At 39.2% G+C, this 27,227-nt stretch overlaps 1 protein-coding gene across 3 annotated transcripts in view; it reads left to right on the forward strand.

Annotated features, from left to right (window-relative positions):
* Positions 1-27,227, forward strand: part of ZBBX (zinc finger B-box domain containing) — a 51,636-nt gene that overhangs the window by 12,749 nt on the left and 11,660 nt on the right. For 2 of the 3 annotated variants that reach the window (XM_037908857.2, XM_043522824.1), the window contains exons 5-15: positions 1,435-1,483; positions 1,876-1,985; positions 2,484-2,579; positions 16,156-16,323; positions 17,103-17,277; positions 19,960-20,080; positions 20,671-20,804; positions 21,073-21,176; positions 21,576-21,655; positions 24,814-24,980; positions 26,477-26,793. In XM_037908857.2, coding sequence (XP_037764785.1) covers positions 1,435-1,483; positions 1,876-1,985; positions 2,484-2,579; positions 16,156-16,323; positions 17,103-17,277; positions 19,960-20,080; positions 20,671-20,804; positions 21,073-21,176; positions 21,576-21,655; positions 24,814-24,980; positions 26,477-26,793 — 1,521 coding nt within the window. Of the gene's footprint in view, positions 1-1,434; positions 1,484-1,875; positions 1,986-2,483; positions 2,580-16,155; positions 16,324-17,102; positions 17,278-19,941; positions 20,081-20,670; positions 20,805-21,072; positions 21,177-21,575; positions 21,656-24,813; positions 24,981-26,476; positions 26,794-27,227 lie in introns of all 3 variants that reach the window. The other variant, XM_043522825.1, reaches the window with a different exon arrangement.

The raw sequence follows: 27,227 nt of genomic DNA on the forward strand, positions 1-27,227 counted from the left end.
ACATTACCTACTCATGTATGAGTAAAAGAGGGTGAGATTGAAAAGGTTTTCTTTAACCCCCTCCCCTTTTTTTCTCTCCTTTTTGAGGCAAGTTGCTCAATAACAGCTGCTGATACTTCAAACTCCGGCTGAAGCTGTCAGTTCTGGTAAAGACACATAGGGCAACAATTTCAAAAAGGCAATAGTGTAACATGCACAAGGGGTGGAAAGTGTGGGTGCACTGTAGACTTCTCTATGTTTGAAAGGGAAAATGCAGCAGAATTTTTTGAAAGTGGTCAATTATTGCCCTAGAAAATGGTGGTCTAGTCGCAGAAGGCTGTTGCAGAAGGAGATATGTAGAGCTCTTTTCAGCTGCTTGTACCCTGCACAATAGACTGTGTGAATGGCATTTAAATAAAATTTAGGCAATATGAGATGGTGTGGGGCAGTTGGAACAGAGGCCTCAGCCCCGGGCAGCAAGGTCCGGTTACTGGAGGTTCCCTAGCTGTCTTGGATTGTGAATTGCTGGTTAGCCTTACACAGGAACATAAGACTGGAAGGGACCTCCTGGGCCATCAAGTCCAATCCCCGGCTACTACAGGCAACCCCATCATATAATCCTATTCATAAACTTAACAAGTTAGTTTTAAAACTAGTTAGGTTGTTTGGTACGCTACTGTTGAAAGGCTGTTCTACAACTTCGCACCTCTGATGATTAGAAACATTCTTTTAATTTCCAGTCTAAATGTATTCATGGCCAGTTTATACCCGTTTGTTCTCATACTAATGTTGGCCTGCAGCATTAATAGGTATTCTCTATTCTCCATCCCTGGTGTTCACCGTGCCTCCCCCCGCCCCCATGTATTTATATAGAGCAGTTGTATCCCTCTCAGCCTCCATTTTGCTAGGATAAAGCCAATATCTCTTAGTCTCCTCTCATAAATTAGGCTCTATATTCCCCAATCATCCCAGTTTCCCATCTCTATATCTGTTCCAGTCTGAATTAATCTTTGCTACACATGGGTTTTGTACACGAAATTGTATACAGAACTTCAGAAGAGGTCTTACTAGTGCTTTGTACAATGGCATCAATATTTTCCTATCTTTACTGGAAATACCTTGCCTGATACATTCTAGGATTGCATTTGCCTTTTTCACAGTCACATCACATTGGTAGATCATGTCATGCTGGGGTAACAAAGACCATGCTTTTTATGAAAACCCGGTAAAATTCATGATTTTTGTCACAGAAATCATGAATATGACAAACATTGCTTATTTGTATCTTTTAAAATGAAAACATCATTTTTTAGAAAATCATTAGTCAAATATATTTTTTTTGTCATTAACTTAGCATTTTAACATGCATACTTCAGTGGCTATATTTTGTATTTATATTTATTGATAATTCTTTTACTTTTTTCTGTATATACATGTATAAATGTTTCTCTATAGGTTTCTTCAGGAAAAGTGAAGTTGAAGATACTCAAAGAACAGATTCATGGTAAAGTGATGTTTGTATTCACCAAGTAAAATAAAATATTATTATATGTTAATATTTTATGTGTTCCTTAGAGGTTGTTAATTAAATAGTTTGGAAGATACTTTTCATAGTTTAGAAAAAAAGAACCTTTACTGTTTATAGTTACCACCACTAAGAAGCCTAAAATTAAAATTAATAGCCTTACTAAATTTTATTTTCCTATGTGCTGCATGATGATATTTTTTTCTTAAGAACATTTAAATAGTTGTATTGAAGACATTAACATACTGAATTTTAAGGGGGTTCAAAAGAAGTATATGGAACCAAAATATCCATTCCCATCAGTCAGAATACATGCTTAATGTCTTATAAAATATTGATCTCTTTTTTTGCCTTCCATTGTATTTTTCCAGAGCCAATGAAACAGCCATTTATACATAAAATGGCAAATGTTGCAATCTCTGAAAAACCTAAAATGAAGGGGAAGGCATGTGGACAGTGTGAGGCCAAAAACGCTTTACTGGTGAGTAGATGGCAGCAAAAGTATTAATATTTGAGTATAGAAAGCTAGCCAATGGGCTTTGGATTGGATTAATTTAAAATAATCCTCTTTTAAAATGTCTAATTATGACCAAATTAATATGAGGCGTGTATACATTAATTAGTGTAACACCCTAAAAAAAATCTAATTTTATTTCCTCAAGTTTTATTTGTAACATTTTGGAAAATATGAATGAGGGAAAATATCCTCAGCAGTAGCTGTATATCATGAACCCATTTTTGCTATTGTTACTTTTTGTTCAAGAAAAGGAGTACTTGTGGCACCTTAGAGACTAACAAATTTATTTGAGCATAAGCTTTCGTGAGCTACAGCTCGCTTCATCGGATGCATGAAGTGAGCTGTAGCTCACAAAAGCTTATGCTCAGATAAATTTTAGTCTCTAAGGTGCCACAAGTACTCCTTTTCTTTTTGCGAATACAGACTAACATGGCTCCTCCGAAACCTGTCTTTTTGTTCAAGGTATGCTTAGAATGTGGGGAAGATTACTGTGGTAGTTGCTTTGCCAGAGTCCACCAGAAGGGGGCACTGAAGCTCCATAGAATGATTCCTTTGCAGGTAGGGACTTTTTTTGGATAATCTTGTATTTATAATAAAAATTGTCTCTGTAAATAGTTCCAAACTTAATTGTTTAAAGAATTGCATTTCTTAAACGTTTTCATTCATCAGAAGCCTTTTTTTTTTTTGTCACAGAAGGACATATTTTCTGCATTTATTTGTAGCAGATGCATTTATTATTACATCTTTAATATACGTTTCAATTTCAGTCATCAGTAGGTTAGAGATTATTTTGTTTTATAATAAGGTCATCAACTTTTTTTAATACCCCACAGTTTTTATTTATACCAAACTGTGTTTCTGAGGCCCTGATCCTAGAAACACTGATGCATGTGAATAGTATTTATACTTCATAAGTAAGCAATAGGGCTAAATTTTAAGATCAGTTGGATTAAAAATAAGCTGAGTTTTGTTCCATGCAGTGTTTTTTTTACTACAATTTATAAAAAGTGGTGTGTTTAAATTTTACCTAAGAAAAACGAACATATTTTAATTAAAAGCAGCTTTAGTGTTTGTACAGAAACTTCCTGTAAAACGCAGCAAATGTATATTATACTGATTCTAATGTTGGAAAAAAATGTACAGTTCTTACTCTGTGCACTAATGGGTTTTATAGTCTTTTGATTTCTCATGGGAAAAAATATGACTAAAATAACTGTCATGCCACAAGGTTCTAAAAAGCAGCCGGCAGGTTGTTAGTTGAAGAGACTTTGCATACATAAACCTCCACAGACTGGGGGAGGGGTGGTTTTATGCTACACGGCCTATAAATCTGTCACTCAAATAGTAGAGAATTCCCATATACAATTAGCTCTTGTCTGTCAAATGAACAGTCCCATATTGGTGAAAATGATAGTGATATAATTGGAAAGATTTATTTTTTTCAGAACAACAAATAATTTAACGATGGTGAAATCTGAAGAGTGTAATGTTCTTTGTAAAGTAGTATAGTTCATTGCCATTTAGGCCTGAGTTAACAGCATTAAAAAAATCATCTGTAAAGTACAGCTTTATTTGTACTATGTATTCTTTTGATGTATCGATAACATTTCAATGACCACTGTAGTAAGGATTTCTGCATAAAATTATAACAACACACTTATTTAAAACTGCTTTACTTCTCATTCATCACATTTTGCTATATTGCATAAATTGATCATGGTAATAACTTTTGTCCAATTTTTAGATCCCCTGTTTCTTCCATTTTACACATCAAACAGTATTTGATTTTTGTTAAATGAGGTGGTGTTTTTATGCAGTTCAATTTGTAGAAATTATATAAAATTATCCTATTTTTCATTTTGTTTCGTTGATACATTAATTGTGGTTGCACTGTTTTATGGGCTGTTTTAATGAACCAAAGAGAAAACAAGTCAGGAGTTCTGTATGTAGAAGTGTTTAGACTTTCTTCTGTGGAGAGAAACAAAATTACTTTAAGATAAATATGAAAATTATTGTAAATATAGGGAATATGTATAACAGCATGTTGACTGAATCTTAGGAAACTTAAATATTTCCTTTCCATTTAATTTGTGTTTATTACCAAGTCAAACTGTATTTTTGGACAATGACAATGTTTGATTGTCAAGATGTGCCCTGTGACAATCTTATGGTACTTTCTCTCACTGAAATTTATTTGCAGATGTCAGACCTTTTCCCCCCAAAAGTATAATCTTTTTAGTAATGCTATAAATTATCAAAGTTGTTGCTCTGATTAATGTGTTCTTGTCAGAACGATGCATGCTCATAGGGTATTATTTGAAAGATTACATTAAGAGGAAAAAATTAAGAGAGTTTCAGGATGACCCAGCACATTGAGGGATGATAGTCAGTAGTGTAGAAAAGCAGGTAGTAAATCATCTTCTTGGACCCCTGTTACTAGCCCACCTTATACAGCAAGATATATGTGTTCTGTCAGCTATTTTGGCTGGATTTAGAAGCATTTTCTCCACATTGAACAGTCACAAACAGTGATTTATCAAATCTATTTGATCTATCAGTTCTCACAATTTGTACATTCAGAACATAAGATTGGAGCATTAATAATTAAGTAATAATAATAACTTGCAGTCTCATTCATAGATCTCAAAATGCTTTATAAAGGAGGACAAATTGTTATTTTTATTTATAAATGGGGAAGTTGAGACACACCGAGATTAAGGGTTTTATACCAGATCATACAGTGAATCAGGGGCAGATTGTCCTGGTCTTCAGGGGTGCAGTCCAGCCCAGTTGAGGGGTTGTGACACCATTTGCCATGCAACCGTAGGTGCCTTACAATGCTTTGTTTCTGTAGCTTCCAGCCTGGGATGTTCACAACCAACCTACAAGCATGCTGGTCAAACCCTGAAGTGGTTGTGTGGTAGACAGACCTGGTTCAGCAGCTCTGAGCTCAGCAGCCTGTATAGCCCGAGAGTCCCACTCTGGCTTCCACCAGCCTGGGTTACTTCCCGCAAGGTGACCCAAACATACTCCCAGTCCTGAATTTCCCCATACCTGTGTGTTCTGCAATGTCCAGCCGTCTGCTGGGCAGTTCAGAGAAATAATGTTTGTTTGTTCCTCTAAAGACACACAAGCACGTCACAGCTTATTAACTTAACTGGGATAAATGCACAATTCTGCTTAAACACAGCACTGAGTTTTCTCATAATAAAAATAAACCAAATTATTAATGTTAGGATTTAGGTTAAGTGGTGCCACATAAAAGAAATAAAGTTAGAAAGGGTTACTAGCAAACAGAAGTGAAAACACACATCTAAAAATCTAAAACTTAATCTAGCAAGGTACAGGGTTTGTTCAAGATGTTTTTTCTTACCTATATTCATTTCCCAGAGACAGAGACTCCCTCCCCCACCCTTGGTTGAAGGACACATCTTTCTCAGCTTGTAAGAGCTCTGTTCCCTTGTCTGCCTGATGATGAATCCCAAATATGGTTTCTGCCTTTGCTTATATATTCCAAACTTCAGTGACTTTGTTTCAAGAAGCAGGATGACTTCATGCTGTTCTTCCCTTCCTGTGGAGTCCCCACTTCCTTGCTGATTTCTATGTAAATTTGGCTTCCATTGTTTCTGGTTGCAACTTGCTTAATTTAATTGGTAGATAGCTAACTTTTCTCTTATCTCTGAGGAAACCTGTTTCTCCATGTTTGGCCAAAGACTTTAAAGTATAATATCATTCAGTATCCATATTTCCTCATATTGTATTAATACATACATTTCACAATGCTATTAATCACCAGTGTCTCATTAGCTCCGTACACTTTGATAATATAGTAATATTGTGTGTAATCAGTTGGTTCAATTGCTTATCTCTTGACCTTCAGTCCCCCTGTCTGTATAGACCAGTAAACCTTTGCTTACTCTTTTACTATTCTTCGAAAAGTAAAACCCAGACTTAGTTTTTCTATTCTGCTGGGGCATAGAAGCCATGCTACCTTCTCCCCCGCTTGTTAGCTTGATATTTTTGTTTACCTGGTATGTGAATATGGACCTTCGTGGTCTTTGCCTGAAGACAGGGCTGGTCAGAGAATCAAGTATACATTCCTTTTTCTAAGGAAGACTGTGCTTAAACACATTTTAAGAATATAATTGTAACACTCCTTCTTCTTTGAATAGTGATCTGCTATAGGTGCACTTACATCCCTGTGCAGCTGATTAGAGAACTTTGGATAGCAGTATTTGTTTGGCCTGCACATGCACTGTCCCTTCTTCATGCTCTGCCATGAGGCTAACCAGCATGTGCATTCAGCCCCACCCTCAGTTTCTTCTCAACCACTCCTGGCTATAGATGGAGGTATTAGCAGTCCGTTCATCGGATCGTTAACTCTGTTGTTCAAAATTAAATAGTTACTAATCTTTTTATATTTGTTTTTGTTTTTAAAAACCCCAAAACTTTATCTACTTCTTTCCCTTTCTCCAGGGTATGCCTAGTTCATTGGGGTTTAAGAGATGCCTTTCATGTAAAGAGGCCTTCCCTGTAATGGATGGACATTCTTATAGTGTCCGTTGCCTCGGGGAAAACCCAGAAGTGTGGTTTTTGTCAGCAACTGAAGCCAACTTGAAAAGACAGGGAGCTCAGATTTAAACTCCTTCTAATGGAGGCAGCTCTCCAACCTCCTTCAGACCCATGCCAAGATTTACCCAAATGGGAGTCTTCACAGGAGCCCTCCAAATCCAAAGGTGGTGAACTAAAACCATGAGACACTCACATAAGGCTTCAAAAAAAGAGAGCTGTGAATCCCCAGAATGAGCCCAAACCAGCTGGAAAAGATCCCTGGCATAGAATCATAGAATATCAGGGTTGGAAGGGACCTCAGGAGGTCATCTAGTCCAACCCCCTGCTCAAAGCAGGACCAATCCCCAATCAAATCATCCCAGCCAAGGCTTTGTCAAGCCTGACCTTAAAAACTTCCAAGGAAGGAGATTCTACCACCTCCCTAGGTAACGCATTCCAGTGTTTCACCACCCTCTTAGTGAAAAAGTTTTTCCTAATATCCAACCTAAACCTCCCCCACTGCAACTTGAGACCATTACTCCTTGTCCTGTCCTCTTCTACCACTGAGAATAGTCTAGAACCATCCTCGGCATGTTCGGTATCGTCAGTACCAATGGCACTGGAGCTGGCCAAACATGGTACCCAGAGCTCAGACGGTACTGTCTCAGCAGGATGCATTGACATGCCTAAAAATCCGATGGGCGCAGGCACTGAAGCTATGGTATTGACTGGCAGAGATAAAGACAGAGACCATGCTTAGGGGAAGAATCCTCCGTATGGGCAACGCCTCAGTACCATCAATGGTATGTCAAACAATGCTGGCGCATTTAGCCTGGCATACATTGCTGACCTGGTCAGTACTGTCGTCTCCGCACCAGCAGCCATCACTGGTACTGACCTCCCCAGCAACACAGGAGTTCAGATGCTTCAAAGACTTTACAATATCTAATGTACCTGAGTCTCCGCTGCTCGGTACTGAGTCTACCCCGAACTCGGGAGTCACCACCAGCACTATGCTATGCACCACCATTGTCCAGTGGAGAGTCTGATAGCGAGTAGGAGGAGGTTGTTTCCCATCGCTCCTTTCATGCACCCTATAGTGCCCATTACCAGTCTGGGCCTTCACAGCTGTACAGTCTATCGGGCCCTCAACCACCCTGATATGGACAACTATGGTGCCAGCCACTGGGACCCTTCCTGCCATCCCAATGGGACCCGTGAGAGGCATATAGACATTATGCCTACAGGGCATCTAGCGTGGCCCATTACAAATTAATGAAGTGCCTTCCACTAGCCTCTGCGTCTAGAGCAGTGGTTCCCAAACTTGGTTCGCAGCTTGTTCAGGGTTAGCCCTTGGTGGGCCCAGAGACACTTTGTTTACCTGAGTGGCTGCAGGTATGGCTGCTTGCAGCTCCCAGTGGTGGTGGTTCACTGTTCCCGGCGAATGGGAGTTGTGGGAAGCAGTGTGAGCTGGGCCACCGCTTCCCGCAGCTCCCATTGGCTGGGAATGGCAAACCATGGCCACTGGCAGTTGTGAGTGGCCGTACCTGCAGATGCTCCAGGAAAACAAAGCATCTTGTGGCCCACCAGGGGCTTACTCCAAACAAGCTGCGAACCAAGTTTGGGAACCACTGATCTAGAGCCACTGAACCTCCAGAAGAGATGAGGGAGAAACAGGAGGTGGACCTCGATGAAGAGGTCACACTTCTGACCAACATTTTGTCCCCTTCACCAGATGAGGCAGTGATGCCCCCTCTGCTGTCTCTTTCAAGACTTAGCTAAGAGGGTGGCAGACACTCTGCAATTACCTCTAGAGGAGGTAAAAGAATCACAACATAAACTGATAGACATTTTACACTCCTTTTCTTCATCGAGAGTAGCCCTCCCCATCAATGAGGCTCTCTTGGATCCAGCCAAACTTTTATGGCAGGCCCCTGCATCCTTCGTGCCAACCTACAATTCCGCGTAGCGAATTATCAAGCACTAACAGCAAAATACGACTACTTTGATTATTCCAAATTCAATTTATTTATCAGTTTCTAGAATCTTACAGAGATCAGTTCAGGGCCATTATCTATGAAGGATAACTGGTGACCAAGATGGCACTCCAGTCAGTGCTCAACATGACTGATACCGATCCATCTCCACAGCAGTAGTGATGCAAGGAGCCTCTTCGCTACATTTATCTGGCTTCCCCAAGGAATTACAGACAACTGTGGAGGACCTTCCCTTCGAAGGCACCAAATTGTTTGTGGAAAAGATCCCTCCACAAACTCAAAGATTCCGGGGCTATCCTTCAGTCATTGGGGATTTATGCATCTGGACAGAAGAGTAAATGCAGTTCTTATCCGTCTCTTAAATCACATATCAATCTCAATGCTTTTATGAACTACAAAAGAGAGAGTCCAGATTCGCAACGCGCAAACCATTGGACCCTCAACCTTCGTCTTTCCAACCATCCACTTCAAAATATCAATTCTGATGGATTAGACTGGGCGCCAACAGATCACTCACTTCAGAGCTACCTGATGCTGACCAACCTTTTGCATCCCTTTGGATAATGCCTTGTTCTGTTCCACTGCACCTGGGAATGGGATAACGTTTGACAAATGAGTGCTAGAAATCATCTGTAATGGGTATCCCATTCATTTCACCTCCCTGCCCACCCCCCTTTCCTCCACAACACCCTTCGCATCCCTCTCCAGGGACGCTTCTCATGAGAGTTTATTGTGACAACAGATAGATCACCTCCTCTGTGTAGAAGCCATAAAACCAGTATCTCAGCAAGTATGAAGGAAAGGTTTTTACTCTCGCTACTTCCCCATATCAAGAAAAGTGGGGTTGGAGACCCATAGTGGACCTCGGAGCTCTCAACAAGTTTGTCAAGGCTCAAAAATTCAAGATGGTCACTCTAGCAGTGATTATTCCAGCTGTGGAACAGGGAGACTGATTTTCAGCCGTCGAGCTTCAGGATGCTTATTTCTATATTTCCATATTACTTTCCCACAGACAGTTCCTCAGATTTATCCTAGGACAGTACCACTACCAATACAGAGTACTCCCCTTCAGGCTATCATTGGCACCCAGAGTATTCTCCAAAGTCCTCTCAGTAATGGCATCTCACCTTTGTTCCCAGGGGATCATGATCTACCCCTATTTGGACATCTGCCTCCTCAGGGCTCATTCCTTCAAAGCCCTACAGGTTACCCATGTGACTGTGGACTTATTCAGAAGCCTGGGCCTACAAATCAATGTCCAAAAATCGACATTAACCCCAGTACAAAGATTAGAGTTCACAGGAGCTGGTCTCAACTCTCTTCGAGTGAGAATGCTCCTCCCACAACATAGATTCCTCAATCTGTCCACAGAGACAGTGCAGACCAGCCCTCAAATATTAGCCAAACACTGCCTTCAACTTCTGGGGCACATGGCTGTGGGCACGTTTGTGATAGCTCAGGCCAGATTACACATGAGGTGTCTCCAGTTGTGGTTCAGCTCAGTGTACAGGTCGAACAGAGACAGTCTAAAAAACCCACCTATTGTTATCCACCAAGGTCAAACAATCCTTGAACTGGTAGAAGTACCCACCGTACGTGGGGATCCCGTTTGCACAGCCCTCTCCGTCACTACTCCTCATCGCCAATGCATCCCTCTTAGGATGGGGAGCACATCTCAACAACCTCACGAACAAGGCAAATGGTTACCCATGGAGGCATGTTCATGTCGACTTCCTCAAATTCAGAGCGGTGAGGAACACGTGCTCGTTTCCTTCCGCTGATCAGAGGTGTACACACAAGGATCCTTGTAGATAACATAGCATTCATTTACTACACAAATTGTCATGGGCATGCCAGATAGCCTTTCCTTTGTGAAGAAGCACTAAAGCTTCCCGTAGCCCCCATTGGCTGGGCACAGCAAACCGCAGCCACTGGGAGCCGCGATCGGCCGAACCTGCGGACGCGGCAGGTAAACAAACCAGCCCGGCCCACTAGGGGCTTTCCCTGCACAAGCAGCATCCCAAGTCTGGGAAACGCTGCCCTAGAGTATATATTGGCTCTCAAGAAATCAGGATTATCCCTTAGTTCACTCAAAATTCACCTGCTGGCCATAGCAGCCTTCCCTCAACAAATAGAGATTCAGTGCTCTCACTCCCCACTACACAGTGATTCCTCAAGGATGTAGTAAACCTTTTTCTCCAATCCAGATGTCTTCCCCCTACACCAACCCCCCCAGTCATGGGACCTAAACTTAGTACTAAAAAACCTGACTAGGCCACCCTTTGAACATATGGCCATCTGTTCACTCACAACCCTGTCCATGAAGACAGCATTCCTGGTGGTGATCACCTCAGTGAAGAGAATTGGGGAGGTAGTGGCATTAATGGCACACCCTGTCATACAGTATACTTTCCGGACAAGGTTACTCTAACTGCACCCGAAGATCATCCTCAATGTGGCTTAGTCTGTTCACATAAACCAACTGATTCACCTCCTGGCCTTTTACCCTGTTATCACAGTGAGGGTATACTGCACACACTAGACATTAGGAGACTTTGGCCCTTTACCTGGACAGGATGAAGGCTTTAGGAAATCTAAGCTTTTCTTATCCATTATGAAAACGTCTAAAGGTGCAGCAATATTGGCTCAGAGACTCTCCAAATGGGTCTTGAACTGTATCAAACACTGCTATCAGGTTCACAGCATGCACTCCATGAGGTCGTTTTCCTCCTCTGTTGCCTTCCTCAAGAACGTCCTTATCTTGAAAATGTTCAGGGCTGAAACCTGGGCGTCTGAGTATACCTTTGCAGAACACTATGTGATTACCGGGGACTCTGCCTCCGATGCTATCTTCGGCTTTACGGTATTGTCATCCAAAGACTTGACTCCGAAACTCTGGCCCTGCAATGGGGATACTGCTTGGAGTTGCCTACAGTGGAGCATCCAGAGGGATGTTACTCAAAGAAAAAGAGAAAGTTATTCACCTTTTGCAGTAACAATGGTTCTTTGAGATGTGTGTCCCTATGGGTGCTCCGTATCCCACCCTCCTCCCCTCTACTTCGGAGTTCTTGTCAAGGACTCTGTGGTAGAGAAGGAACTGAGTGGGGGTTCGCCCGCACATGCTGGTTAGCCTCGTGGCAGGGCATGAGTAGGGGACAGCGTGTGTGCGGGCCGAATGGACACTCCTATCAAAGTTCTCTGATCAGCAGCGCAATGACGCAAGTGCACCTACAGCGGAGCACTCATAGGGACACATCTCGAAGAACTGTTGTTACTGCACAAGGTACGTAACTTCCTCTTAATAACTTCTTGTATACGCCACATACGTACATCATGCAAGAATGTTAATATCAGTGAGTTTTATTAGTTTTCCAATGATATCTTACATGACACTTTTTATATACAGATTATAACCATAGTGAGTTGGGGTACACTGAATTGGTTAAGCCAGCTGAAACTGGGAAGCTCTTAAGGTCACATCTCCCCCCGTACAAAGCTGCCAGAGGGCTAGCAGCTGGCGACCTGGAGGTAGCAGGTCAGAACCCTCTGTCCTGAACAGGGCATATGCCATCATATTTTCTTTTCCCTTTATATAGCAGAAACTAGGGCTGTCAAGGGATTTAAAAAAAAATAATCATGATTAATTGCGCTGTTAAACATTAATAGAATACTATTGATATAAATATTTTGGATGTTTTCCACATTTTTCAAATATATTGATTTCAGTTACAGCACAGAATACAAAGTGTACAGTGCTCACTTTATATTTATTTTTTATTATAAGTGTTTACATTGAAAAAATAAAATAGAATTTTTCAGTTCACTTTTACAAGTACTGTAGTGCAATCTCTTTATTATGAAAGGTGAGCTTACAAATGTTGAATTAAGTACAAAAAATAACCACATTCAAAAATAAAACAACGTAAAACTTTAGCGCCTACAAGTCCACTCAGTCTTACTTCTTGTTCCACCAATCACTGAGACAAACAAGTTTGTTTACATTTGCAGGAGATAATACTTCCCACTTCTTGTTTTACAGTGTCACCTGAAAGTGAGAACAGGTGTTTGCATGGCACTGATGTAGCTGGCGTTGCAAGATATTTGTGCCAGATGCATTAAAGATTCATATGCCCCTTGATGCTTTGACCACTATTCCAGAGAACATGCTTCCATGCTGATGGTGCTCGTTAAAAAAATAATGCATTAATTAAATTTGTGACTGAACTTCTTGGGGGAGAATTGTATGGGATCTGAACAGTCAAAGTGAGAAACAATTATGTGACCTCAACAGGGACTGCCCTTCTAGACTGCTCAGAGCTCCTGGTACTAGGACTCCAAATCCCCATAATGATTGATCTCTGGAAGCAAATACCTAAACAGTTATAGATAGTAACTTTGGCTTTTAGTATATACTCTGGCAAACATCTAGCAAAGCATGCGAACAGATGTATTGCAAGAGGGCGAGGAAGAAAGAATCTTCATGTCAGCCGTGTAGACAAAGGAAAAGTACAGCACAAAATGGGAAATGCAAGGCAGTGAGAATTAAGCTAACGACATAAAACGATGTTTGCTAAATTCTGGGAAAGTGTTAGCTAATCTACAAAGCCTAACACTGAATGTATTGATATGTGCTAGAGCATCTATGTAGTGTGCCTCTAAGGCTTCGGAAAACAAGTAAGTAGCTGTACATCCAGTCTCAACTGTTCAGCATGTATGAGATGGCAGGAATACGTTTATTTTTAATGTGATAAAGGAGAAAATTGAAAATCCAACTGTGGCTTTAGTTGCTGCTTTTACAGTCCTAGGCCTTAATGGGGTTCAGGAAAGTCCTTGGCAATCAAGATACATTACATTTGAGGAATGGAAGTAGGTTGGATCTGCTGCTGTCATCTTTATGATATTATGTTATCTGGAATGCTTTCACATTAAAATAACTTTCTGACATTTGTGCCAAAATAATTGAGTTTCTGTTAGTCCAAAAGATTGACAGCCTGCCATCATCCTAAATACTTAAGTGCTATTGATCTGCATGTTTTAAAAACACATTTAGAAAGCCCAGTGAAACAGTCTTTGTGAGGGGGTGGGAAGGAAATATTCATATAGACACATTCTGAATAATACTTGAACCCTGATTTTAAAAATCGGTGGCAGTGTCAAAATTTCCTTTTGAAAGGAAGGGACAGATCCTCAGCTGTTGTAAATTGTCAGAGCCTCACTGAAGTAATTAATTTATACCACCTGTGGATCTGCCCTGAAGTTAGTATAAAAACAAGTATCATAATAAAAATGCTCATTTTTAATTGTTTTCTTTTTAAATAGATGATTGGAGGTGGTTTTTTATCTTCTTAGTATGATGACAGTTTGCAGTAGATTCTATAGGTTGAGATTGTGACAGTAAAACCTGTGAATATGACCCATTTTTATTATTTTCCAGATCATTTTATGCATTTAAATACAATTCTTATTAATTCAAAATTCAACAGATTGGTGTGGAAACAGCCAGTTACATATCATACCAAGTTTAGAAAGGATCATGGATGGGATTTTTGAAAGCACAAGTTCCACTGAAAGTTGATGGGACTTGTACTCTGAAATCACTTCAGTATTTTTCAAAATCCTACCCCCTAATTGGAATGTTTCACCATAATCTTATCTTGTTTAGTTAGCAAGGCAGAGGAAATTCATAGAGCATCTAAAATCACTTGCTAGGAACTATAATAATATAGGAAACAGTCCAGTATGTTTATCCGAGTATTCTTTTTGAAATCAGTTAAATAGAATTAATTCCAAAACAAATGAGCAAAATGCCAAATCAAGAGAGTAATGCTGTGTAAAATGTATAGATAGAACTCTAGGTGGCAGTTTTACAAATATTTGTGATAGACATATATAAATGTGTTATAGTACCATTTAGAGCCACAAACAATACAGTCAGTTGCTTCACTTGCTTCCACATGCTACTATCTCTTGAGCAGGGAATATTAGTCTTGCTGAGTTTCACCTGAATGCTGTGGTCAAAAATCAAATAGAAAGTGACTAGGGAGCACCAAACTCATTTTCTTTGGCCTTATACTTTACCTCTGGAGGGAAGCAAGTGAGCATAAAATGCCTTAAGGAACCCTGCCAAGAGGAAATGCAATTATGTAGAGAAGGTCTCCTGCTTCTCTCTAAATATGTGGCCTCTGGTCTCCAAGTATTTTAGCGATCTTTTGCCGACGTGGATTGTTGCCAGTAGTTGTGGGGAATCAGAACTAGGGGACACAACAAAGTAGTATATTTCCGCTGGGAAAATGTATCCCCCACCATATCATGCTGAGAATTATGGGATAAGAATCTGAATAGAATATATGCAGTCAAAATGGCAAAAAGCTAATGTAGCTTGAAGCAACATTAACTCTTCTTGCATACTTGTTGGAAGGTCGTAGAATATGGTATGGGAGGTGCAAGCCAGTGACAGCAAGGATACTAGATCAACTGTATTGTCATAGGTAGATGGGGCTAGAAGGAGTTCCCTGGAGTGGATGAAGTCACAGAGCCAAAGTGATTGGGCCTAGGTTTACAGTGGATCTCTGTGTTCTTCAGCTTTTTCTGGCCACACTTCCTGTGTGCATTCTTGCTTGTCCTGAGACCCAAGGAGTATTCTTATTAGCTTTTTCTTCTATGCATATTTTTACATAAGAGGGAAACACAGGGACCTTTGTGGCGTCATACATATTTCTGCTTAGCACTCTATGTCCACTGTATTTTCTAGATCCCAAATGTGGCTCTGAAACAAAATATTTCCACAGGACAAATGGAGAGAGGAGATTTGCATTCTTTTTTCTATTCTCTTTGGTTTTACCTTTTCTCATTTAGGTAATTGTTCAAGTATGGGCAATTAGAACCTCATAAGATGAAATTTATGGAGCAGTTTGCTTTATACTAACGTAAGTTGCAGAGGAATAAAAGAAAGTGGCAATGGAATAGAGAGACCAGGTGGGTGAGGTAATATCTTTTATTGGACCAGCTTCTGTTGGAGAAAGCTTGAGTCTTTCATCAACAGAAGTTGGTTCAATAAAAGATAATATTTCACCCACCTGGTATCTCTAATATTCTGGGACCAACACAGCTACAACAACAATGCAAACAACAATGTGATTAAAATTGTTGTTGTCATCTAAGAACTACTTCCAGCCTTTGACCTGGTACTTCCAGCCTTTGTTTGGAATTTCTTTGAGCTACTTAAATCAGCTTAATCTCTTACGGGTCTCTCCAGCTGCAGTTTTAAAGAAGACAAAATCTAACCAATATCTGATTGACCTTCCTTAGTTACAAATTTTATAGCATGTTGATTGTAAAGTTCTTTTAACAAATGACATGCACTTGTAGATTATCTCCCATATTCATTAAATCTGGTAGTCTCTTACATTCCTGTCTGATCTGAATATTTGGTTTGATTCAGATTGTTGAAGATAGGATATGTTCAGTCCACCATCATTCTGTGTTCTGCTCTGTTTCTTTGTTTCTGCCTCTGTAATTTGAGCATTGTTTAATGGAAAGTGTGTGTGTTTATTTTGAATTAATCTGGTGATCTGTATTGTTTGTAGGCAAAAACCCATGTATCAGTTGGAAAATTAGAAGCTACCCATCAGTTCATGAAATACTTTAATCCTGATGAATCCAAAGAGAATCATGAGCAGAAGAAAGTAAATAGCAAGAATCAATTCATGTCAGACATTTCTTCATCTCTGCTAATGTCAACAGGCAATGCTGAGGTAGGCTGAGGAATTTCTGTGAGCTGTGTGTGTTCCTGTAAAACAACAGAAAATTCAATTTTTACACTCATAATTCCTTAAAGTGTATTGGCCCTGTGATTTCTGGTGCCACAAATTGCCAAAAGGCAGATCAGGCTATCCATTTGATCCACCCCTCTGATCCATGTCTGTGCATGTGGTCCGCATGAGATGCAGGACCTCAGATTTCTACTGCTTTGCTTGTAATTAAACAAGCCCTGATTCTATTGGACTTTTGGCAGATTACATCTATAGCATTAGAATTAACTATTTTCTTTTAATAATAAACTATTTTATACTTATCACTAATATATGAATGGCCTTAATAGTACTACTTAATAGTAGTGATAATTTAGAAATTGCTTTCATTCCTAGTTGAATTTAGTATGCGTGTGGCCTGTGATATACACTGAGTCAGGCTGGATGATCTGGTGGTCCCTTCTGGCCTTAAACTCTATGGCTGTAAGTCTGCATGCCTTCATGCATTTGTTTAGTAGTCTGGCTTAGAGCTCTGTTGATGGAGCATCTCAATTCAATCTGGCTAAAAGGAGCGATTTCCGAAAATAGCCTTGAATTATCTTGATCACAGTTTAACCCAAATGTAGTGCATAAGAAAGGGGACCACATCAAAGAACTGAATCCCTTCAGCAGTTAAGATGTGAAACCATTAATCCTTTGTCATCAGGTATTTGTGTGTGTGGTGGGGAAGACAGTTGCCATTAGGACATATTTGATTGATGACTTTCCTGAAATTGATTCAGGAAGTTTCCACAGTACCAACAGGGGCAGTTTTTGAGAATCAGAATGGTGGGTTATTACTGTATGGTACTTTTGATGAGGAAGAATCTGCAGAGTCCTTTCAAGAAGCTTTAACTCAATGGAGAAATGGAAGTCATGAATACACAAAGGAACAGAACTCTGATGAGGCTCAACCAGGTAGGAATTAGCTTCTGCTAAATACATTTTTAAAAAGAAAACTGAACCCATTTTGATCAATAGTGCATATTCTCAAGGCTTATGTACTGATGAACATATATCAGCCTTTACAGTATCAACTGGTAATGTATGAATTCATAATTTTTTTATTAAAAATGACCATTTCTAAGTTTCCAGCTGATTACCGTGCTACTGGAAGGTGACATAGTTCATGACACAAACTGTATGCCTCTTTCTTAGATAGTAAATCTTTTCCTTTCCACCCGTTGCACTGATTTAACAATATGTCAAATAGATTGATAAAATGTGTGTCAGAGGGTGAAAGTGTGACTGATTCCTTGATGCACAATTGACTGAAAGAGGAGGCCTCTGGCTGATTAACTGCTGCTGATTGATTGAAGTGGAAGGTCCCTAGGCTTTATAAGACCGGGAAGAGTGGACAAAAAGGCAGGGAGGAACTGTTCGAGCTGGGGCTGAGCTGCTGAAAGGGTTGCTGAGGGAAGTAATTGGGGAAGCCTTCTGGAGGTGTGGCCCAGAATCCAGAGAGCACAGGTTTTAAGAAAACAAGCCAGAGTAATCCAGAGCATTCTGACAGGAGAGAGAATAAGAAAGTAGCTGCGTTAGACAAACCTCACAAAGGAGGGGCGTGTGCCAAGTGAAAGACCTCAGAAACAGACTTTATTTGACGCTGCAGTAGGAGGAGGAAAGGAAAGGAGGAGATGTACCTTTTGGGAGTCTGAGATGAAAGAGACTGTATTTGAGCAGATTGTACATTGATAAACTAGTCCTTAAGAAGGAGCATTGGTATGTGACAAAGGCCTTGCTGGACTTACTGAGGAGCTCTGGCATGAAGGGAAACTGATGCTGGGCTCCCTAGAACCAAATGAAGACCAGAATGGAGTGCTGCACAGAACAGTACGTAAATGAGTAAACAGCTCATTTACATACTGCTAGCAAGTCTGTACTTTCTGGAATATTTTTCAAATGTTACTGTGTGGTTTTTTTTCATACTATTATTGTGATGGTTATATGGTGTTCCTCAAGTATACACTATGTAAGACACACCAAATGAATATTAGTGCCTTTGTTTGTACATTGAAGCACTCTGAATGCTGGTTAATCTGTTTCTGTAACTTCAGTTTGCTCAGATAGGCTGCATTATGTTGTTGGAATATTATAGCCTTTTTATGTACATTGCAAACAGGGACGTAAGTATTTGGAATTGTTTCTAAGACACTGTTGGTGAAGATAATATTCTCTAGGAATAGTGAATATATTTTCCTTGAAGTATTCTCTCTATTATTTAGAATAGTGGAATAGTATACAGACAGTGTTGTCTACTGGTGGTGCAGGGGACCAGAGTTCTATTTCTGATTCTAGGCAAGTCATTTAACCGCTGTTCTTCAGTGAAATCTGTAAAAATAATTTAATAAGATTTAGCTGCCACACATTTTTCAGATATTCAGATCAAAGGTACTTGCTAAGAGTTCAAAGCATTTCTGTCATATACCTCTCTGGTCTTGGGTCTCTTGCTTTCACCTGAGACTTCTATACTGTAAATTCAAAGTCTAAAGATTACTGCCTGTTTATTGAGGTGAGCAATGCACATGCCTCAGGATTATGTACATTACATCTTAGTGCATTTTCTTTTTCTCTCATAGCTGAGTATCCGCATCAATCTCCGAGTATCAGGTTGATTCCTTCCCTATGAAGAGATGTGGTCTCTTAATCATGAACCATGAAACAAAATCTTGTTTCCTTGGATTTGTGCAGGATATTCTGTATCTCCACTAGTATATGGATGACAGTTTGCTGTGTTCTCTTTTTCTGAAGTATAAATGGCTTGCTACTTGATACATTTAGAATAATTTTGCACTTTTACTAATACCTTTTCCTATGATTTGGGGGTTTTATTTGGAAATCTATGGGTTTTGATCCTGCAAATGTGCATGAGCTTAACTTTATGCATCTGAGCAGCCCCATTGCTTTCAATGCATAAAGGTAAGACATAAGTGTGTGCAAGTTTGGGGTCTTACATATCAATCTGGACACTCAGTTATCCCATGTAAATCTGTTTTTGAAGTCTCATACCTCCAAGTACATGACCATCAGAATTAATTAGCAAGCTTACATAGTACAGATAATGCACATATCTTGAAGGATATATCATTGTCTTAAACAGTTAGTTCCTTGTCTTTTATTAGGCATGAGAAAAACTTAACAGTACAGTTCTTCTTTACTGCTTGTCAGTGGAATCTTTACATATATCCTTTTAACTTCCAATTTGTTTGCTACCAATTAAGGAGCAGAAGAAGAAGTCAGCTGATGTCAGCTACCCAACTCTGAATAAATCTTCAGTTTAAAGCCTGTTTTCGCACAGGGCATGATGATTTAGCCCTGAGAGAGAGAGAGAGAGTGTGAATTTTTTTCAGTCAAATCTAATCAATCCAAATTAGATTGTAAACTCACTTTTCATGTGGGCCACAAGTTCCAGATAACTCTCTCAACAGAATATGAATAATATGAGATTAACCTTTTAAATTTCATGAATAAACAAACATCTAAACCAAGCATAGACTATTGATGTACTATTAATTAAAATGAATTTTATAGTTTAAAAAAGGAAAGCATATTGTTAACATATTTTAATGATGTATATTACAGTTCTATTTATACTTATAGACTCCATGGGAGTTTGTGAGGTACAGACCCATCTCACAATTTTGAGAAAACCTGTTAAAATTGAATTCAAAGAAGAAAGCCTGAACTATATGGAGAAACTGTGGCTTAAGAAGCATAGAAGGTAGTCATTGAATCACACGCTGCTAATAAAAGAATGCAGAAATAGCTGCATTTGTTAATAGGAGCAATCTAAAACAATTTTAGATTTGAATATTTGAGAACATATTAAATATTGGAAAATTTAAATGAGATGATTGTGTTGTTTGTTTTCCTGTAAAATAAATTACTAATTATGTCCATATTTTGATGAATTGTTATTTTGGAATTATTTTAGAGAGATTTTCTTCAATGTCAATACAAAAATAACAACCTCTTGTAGAACTTGATGGTATTATTAACAAAAAAAAATATATAGGAGTTTCAGCTCACTCTTATGGTGCTTACTACTGTAAGAATACATTATCTGAAGCATATAGGGTGTGCAGTAATTTTGTTATCCCCTGTTTCTGGGATGTACTAAGTACCATCAATGACTACAGAAGTCAATGGAAGTCATGGGTGTTTAGCCTTTCTCACAAGCAGCTCTGCATGATGAGGCCCAAACTTCAGAGTCTGTAAGAAGTGTCAGTGTTCACTATAATAGTATGAGAGTGATAGTAATAATACTGTAACTTTTAAAGACTTAACTCCTCTTTTTCTTCTTGTTTTAAGAATGCCAGTTAATCAAATATCTGGTGTTCAGGCAGATGAATTCAGACCTAAGCATGAACTGATGAATGAACCTGATGATGCTCTGAGTGGAGGAGGAGGAGGAGGAGATGATGATGATGATGATGATTTAATAGGTTTGTTGGACTTCTATTAGTTGAGTCTATTAAATCTTAGTTCCTTACAATTCTTTCTCATATTCATATTCACTGAACAACTGCAAGTAGATTGTTCTTTCCTGAAGATGTATGTGGGTAGTCAGGAAACAAAGGAAACTTATGGTGGTTAAAATAACAAAATGGCCTCCCCCCACTCTCCAAAAAACCCCAACCAGCAACTTAATACATAAAAATATTTTAAAAATTAAAATAAAAGTGAATGCACTACTCTAATTATATTTCCCAGTTGAAGATATGAAAAAATATTGGACAGCTCTCTTTAGAGCAGAAGAGTCTTACGCGGTTCCTGAGAACCTTGGGTCTGCTTTGAAAATTGAGGTACTCAGTGATGTAAGTATATGTTTCTTAGCAGTAAAGGGCAAATGGTTCAGTTTAATTATCCTGTATCCTTTAAACAAATTGAGCAATTAAATTTTCAAATTAGTAAGAGCTAAACAGAAAAGTTGAGTTGGCTAGACTTCAAACTTAAATGGGATACCATAGATCATCAGAAATATAGTTAAAGTACTTGTTTTGGTATATTGTTAATGATGTCAGTCCATCCATAGAAAGTTCAATTTTCCAAAAGTAAATAAATGTTCCTAGTATTTCTCCTCTGATGGCTCCAACTGAACAGAGGTCACACAAAAGTAATCTGTCCGGTTTTTCACTCACTGTGGTGATATATTTTTTGAACTGTTTAGCTAATCTCTCTCTCTCTCTCTCTCCGTGTGTGTATTTTTTAATTAGTCTTGTGAAGAGGACCTAGATGAATCATGTAACTCTGTAGCGATGGAAGTTGGATCCACTAAACTGAGAAATGAACAAAGGTAAATGGAACAATATGATAGGGTAGTTTGTGATTTCATTACTTTCCAGGAACTGAACCAGTGATCTGTAATGACTGACATATCATAGTTCAGCAAATATTTTGCCATAACAGTATGGTATAATACTATGAACCTCATTGGTGAAGTGTTTGTTGTATATTTTTTGAGTGGAAGAAAATATTTTGCTATAAAAACCCAGTCCAGGCCATAAGAGCCTGAATATAAATATTTGTTATGCGAAACAAATTTTAAAAGGCAGTGCTTTCCATTGAGACTGCTGCTTCAGTTCTCCAACCACTCTTTGGAGTGGCTGAATCAGTGCCATGAGTCCCAGACCATCTAGAGGGCAACAAGCATAAAGATAGCCTATACTGTGGATCTGTTTATGATGGGTTCGGTCACTGAGACCCCCTTGGGACTGCCACCTGATGTGCCTAGACTACTTCTAAGCCTGTTTTCCCTGCCAGCTCGGGACTTCATTACCTTGCCTTGTTTGAGCCAGACACTCTTGCCTGCTGCAAACACAGATCCAAGTCTGAACCACGTCCCCCACAAGTTGCAGGCTTAACTGAAAACAGCTTAAGAAGGCTCCTGTCTCCAGTACTCAGATTCCCAGCTCCCAATGGGGTCCAAACCCCAAATAAATCTGTTTTACCCTGTATAAAGCTTAAGTAGGGTAAACTCATAAATTGTTGTCCTCTATAACATTGATACAGAGATATGCACAGCTGTTTGCCCCCCCACCCCCAGGTATTAATACTTGCTCTGGGTTAATTAATAAGTAAAAAGTGATTTTATTAAATACAAAAAGTAGGATTTAAGTGGTTCTGAGTAATAACAGACAGAACAAAGTAAATTACCAAACAAAATTAAATATGTATTTCCAGCCACTGTGGACAGGCAAAGCTGCTTCAGTTGGCTTGCTACATTGTAGCCCCTGGAAATGAATTTGCTCCCCCTGAAGGAGGGTGATATAACTAATGTCAATCAGTCCTGCTTTGAGCAGGGGGTTGGACTAGATGACCTCCTGAGGTCCCTTCCAACCCTGATATTCTATGATTCTAAAACACGCACGTCTAAGCCTAATACAGTACGAAAGTGATTACAGATGAGATCTCACCCTCAGATATGTTCCAATAAGCTTCTTTTACAGACTAGCCTCCTTCTAGGGGCCAGCAATCACTCACGCCCCTGTAGTTACTGTCCTTTGTTCCAGTTTCTTTCAGATAGCCTCTCCACTCCAAAGGATATCTTCCGAGCCAGCTGAAGACAAAATGGAGAGGTTTCCCCAGGGGCTTAAATAGTCTCTCCCTTGTGGGTGGAAACCCCTTCCCCTCTCCTGTGAACAATCCAGCTCCAAGATGGAGTTTTGGAGTCACATGGGCAAGTCAAATGTCAATGCCCGACTCAGTTCTTTACAGGCTGATGACACATTCCCAGGAAAGCTCAGATGTGGATTGGCATCTCTCAAAGTTCATTGTTAGCTTAAGTGTTCCTTGATTGGGCACTTATTGAGAATAGTCTTTTCTCAAGAAGCTGACCAACTGCTTCACTGAGGCTACTTAAAATCAAACAAGTACATAGCCAATATTAATAACTTCAAATACAATAATGATACATGCATACAATAGGATGAATATATCCAGTAGATTATAACCTTTGCAGAGATATGTTACATGGCATATCTAGCATAAAATACATTCCAGTTATGTCATATTTATACTCATAAACATATTTCTATAAAGCATTATGGGGTGCAACATCACACCCTCCTCCTGAACTTACTGTCAGAGACTTGGACACTGTCCATGGTGGAGGCAGTATATGTAAAATACCTGTTTGTCTCTGGTCACGCTCCCTTTCAGTATCTTTAAACCGTATGATGTCATTCATAGGTGTTCTAGCAAGGTTTGGGGTTCCTGGTCCCTAGGTGCCTGAAAACATGTTGGGGTGTAGTATTGCTAACAGAATGCAGACAGCAATAACAGTTACAGTCTAGGTGTCTAGGTATTTAACCACCAATGCCATGAGGCGGTGTGCCTCAGTTTCCCCTTCCACACAGCAGCGTAGGCCTGTTATGCTTTTGCTGCTGTGCCAAGCTTCCAGCCTGTTTACAGGTATAAGCTGAAAAGCAACATGCTTGTGGGACTGTCTTGTCACCATCCCTAGCATGTACAAAAAATGTTTCCCCAAAGCAGGTATGTCCCACATCTTTAAAGCGTTTACCACTAGTATTAACTCCTTTGTTTTGACCCATAGATGAAGTAGCAAAAGACACCTGATTAACTGCAAATCTATGGCAGACAGGCTTTGTTCACACAATTTAGCTTGCAATGGTTGCAAGGTCGCAGAAAAAGCAGAGATTCTTGTGGTAGAGGAAGGGGAACAGTCTTGTCTTGGATCTGAAGAGGCTCAATTTTTTCATAAGTTTCAATGGAGACTCAGCTTATTCAAAGCAGCCGTGGAATCTGGGGACTTGTTGGCATTAATTGATTTAAAGATGCCCATGATGTGCATTTTTTCATCCTACTCATAAAAATATATCCAGTTTGTGTTAGGTGACTAGTATCTTTAATACATGACACTGTCATTTGACTTCCCCATCCTTCTGGGTCTTTTCAAAGATCCTGACTGTTCCATTATTCTTCACTGTGGGAAGGTTTTCATCTCACCTTACATAGATGACTTGTTAGTGAAGGTCCTGTCTGAGTAAGAGGTTGCAAGATACTTTAAAATAAAAACACACTTTAAAATGTGCAACACACACTTTTGAATGAGTGAAAATCTTTCCTTGCATTCACAATGAGTTCTGTGTACTTTCATATCAGGATTTGGATGCCAAGAAATCCAAGGCACTATATTATTGAAAGCTGTATCTATGATTACATTATGTTCTTAAAGAAATACCCTTGGGTTAAGTTAGTATGTCCAGGCAAAATTATGAATCGCTGTAATCAAGCCCTTTTATCTTTTTAAATACTGTTTTATTTCACTTTTGTGTCCTAAAAATTAAAGTTCATATAGAGTACTACCATTGACACTTGTGCAACTTCCATGACCTCCCAAAAACTATCTAACTTTTGGATGTGATTGTCTGTTAGGAGCCTTTGTGTGTGAAATTTCTTTCTTTTTTTTTAAAAAACCAAACCAAACCAAAGTGATGCAGTACCTGAAAATCAGAAGGATACAATATCAGACTTTTTACCAGAACCAGCTGCTGCTGTAACTAGCAAGACATCTCTTAATTCTGCTTCTACATCTGACAAAAAAGACCTTTTTATTCCTCACGATAGAAGCAGTGTTCCCGTTAAAGAAATTTCTAAAGGTAAATTTTGGTAAGATTATTTTTTGCTATCACTTTCCTTACATGGGGGGAGAGAAAAGAACTTTTGTTCTAGTAGGCAGTACTGTATTTTATATGATCTTTCTGTGTTTGTAGCAGACAAAATTGTAACCAGTTAAATACAATGGTTTTTTTGTGCCAAAAGTAAAAACATTTGTTCTTTAAAGATACTTTGAATATTCAGTTTAGGTCATGTGGCATTATTGTATGGCATGCAGAAAAACAAGTTTATAGCTTGAGTATTAGGGAGAGATAATGTTTGCAATATATGGGTTTATGGCATGCATAATTAGGACTCAATTATACTAGGTGAGGATTTGCACCAAAGCCTCTAGGTTTCTTTAGAGAATGTGAGAGTTAAATGGACTGTACGCTTATACAACCACTCAGAATGGCCCCTTAACTCAAAGTTTTAATGGAGCACATTGAGATATTCACAAATTGTGTGCATCAATTTTTATGTACACAAGTGTTTGCAGACTGGATGCCTGGCTAGCTGTCTGTCTGATTTGCATGCACAGAGGCAGTATTTGAATACTTAAATGGATGTACCTGCAAAATTTTGTGGATGGATTAGTGAAAGACATCTGAAAATGTGGCAGCTTTGTATTGTGAAATCATTATTAAGCACGAGTCAGAAAACCGTTTGTTTTTCTTATTTCAGAATCAGAAAACTGGGTTATTTTACTATGCCATTTTTCTTTAATAATTAGTGTTTTAAATTATTAGTATGTTAGGTTAATGTTTTACATATAATTGTTTCTTCCTTGCAAACTGTCAAAAACTAGTTCTTCTACGTGCTCAGCCAGTCTCTTTTTTTGGATTTGGTTCAAGCTCAGGCCCAAACGGTGAAAGAGAAACTGACAGTTGGACAGTGAGGTGTGCTATGTGTGGCCTTGGGGGCAGAGAAGGAAAGGCAAATAGCTATGTCTTAAGATAAAAAGAAAAAAAACCCTTAATCATTACTCTGGTGCTGCATGCAAAAGATACGTGTCCCCAGAGCATGTATCCATAGCTGCTACTGCTTTCAAAGAAATGTACTTCCAAGCCGTCTCGCTTTTTTGTAGTGAAAATATAATGCTGCTATTGCAGTTGTTCAGCTGTTTCCAATTAGATCTCGTGCCTTTTTAAAAGGAAAAATTACAATTTCATAAAGTGTTTTCTTGGAGATAGTTGCCCCTCTAGGAATGTCAGATACAAAATGACTTAATACATTCATGGATAATGAGTTATTATGGGTCTGATTTTTAGAGGAGCTGAGCATCTGTGGTTCCCATAGACTTCGATGAGAGCTCTGGCTGCCCAGCGTCTCTGAAAATCAAGCTGTAAGTTTACATGAAAGTCAATTGTTTTCCTTATGAATTGCTTATTTGACATCTTAGGGCTATCTAACAGTGAAATGCTATAAGACTGCACATTTTTGTTTTGAATTTCATGAGAATATCTGTAGACATCCAGTTTGTCCTTTATTTGTTTAGTTTCATCTGCAAGAACATCTACAGTGAATCATGAAAGAAGTTATACTGATTGCATCCATTCTAGCACAGAAGAAACAGTTCTCAGCAGTCCTCATGAAAGTGCTGTAACAGAAAAAGAAAGCATTAAAACAAAGACTTATAGAAGACCTCTTAGTGCTTGTATGTCACCCGAGAAGACTTTTGACCTTCTTAAATTAGGCAGCAATGAACCTTCCCTCATGACAAGATCATTGAAAAACAATACAGATTCAGTGGAATTTAACAGTTTCCACACAAGCAAGAGTTTGATTTTACCTGTAACTACAGAGGCTTCCGTGGTAAAATGTTTTGTACCTATTCTTCAAATAAATATTGCATAATTGCCCTGTCACCTTTTCAACATTTTATCTTGGCACAATGCAGTAGAGTGGTACTGGTAGTTAACCATATACAGTAGTTACCATGAAATACTGCACATTAATATGTAGTAACAAAGTAACTCCATTAAAAATAGTGGTAATCATGAATGAAATTTTAGTGGGGCAGGAGGAGGGCTGGCTGTCACTGCCCCAGCCTTTCAACTGGGGAGGATAAAAGTGCTTTCACCTCCCACTTTCAGTCTTCTATGGGGATAGTTCAGAAAGAGCAAGAGAAAACAGGCGACTAGTCGCAATCTCAGAAGGGCTGCTCTGTGTGGCCTGCTGCTCACCCTCCCTTCCCCCTTAACTTTGCTGTCTGAGGTTGAGCATGCCCTCCTATGGAAACTATAGTA

The sequence above is a fragment of the Chelonia mydas genome, chromosome 9 (assembly GCF_015237465.2).
Source record: "Chelonia mydas isolate rCheMyd1 chromosome 9, rCheMyd1.pri.v2, whole genome shotgun sequence".
Taxonomy (NCBI): domain Eukaryota; kingdom Metazoa; phylum Chordata; order Testudines; family Cheloniidae; genus Chelonia; species Chelonia mydas.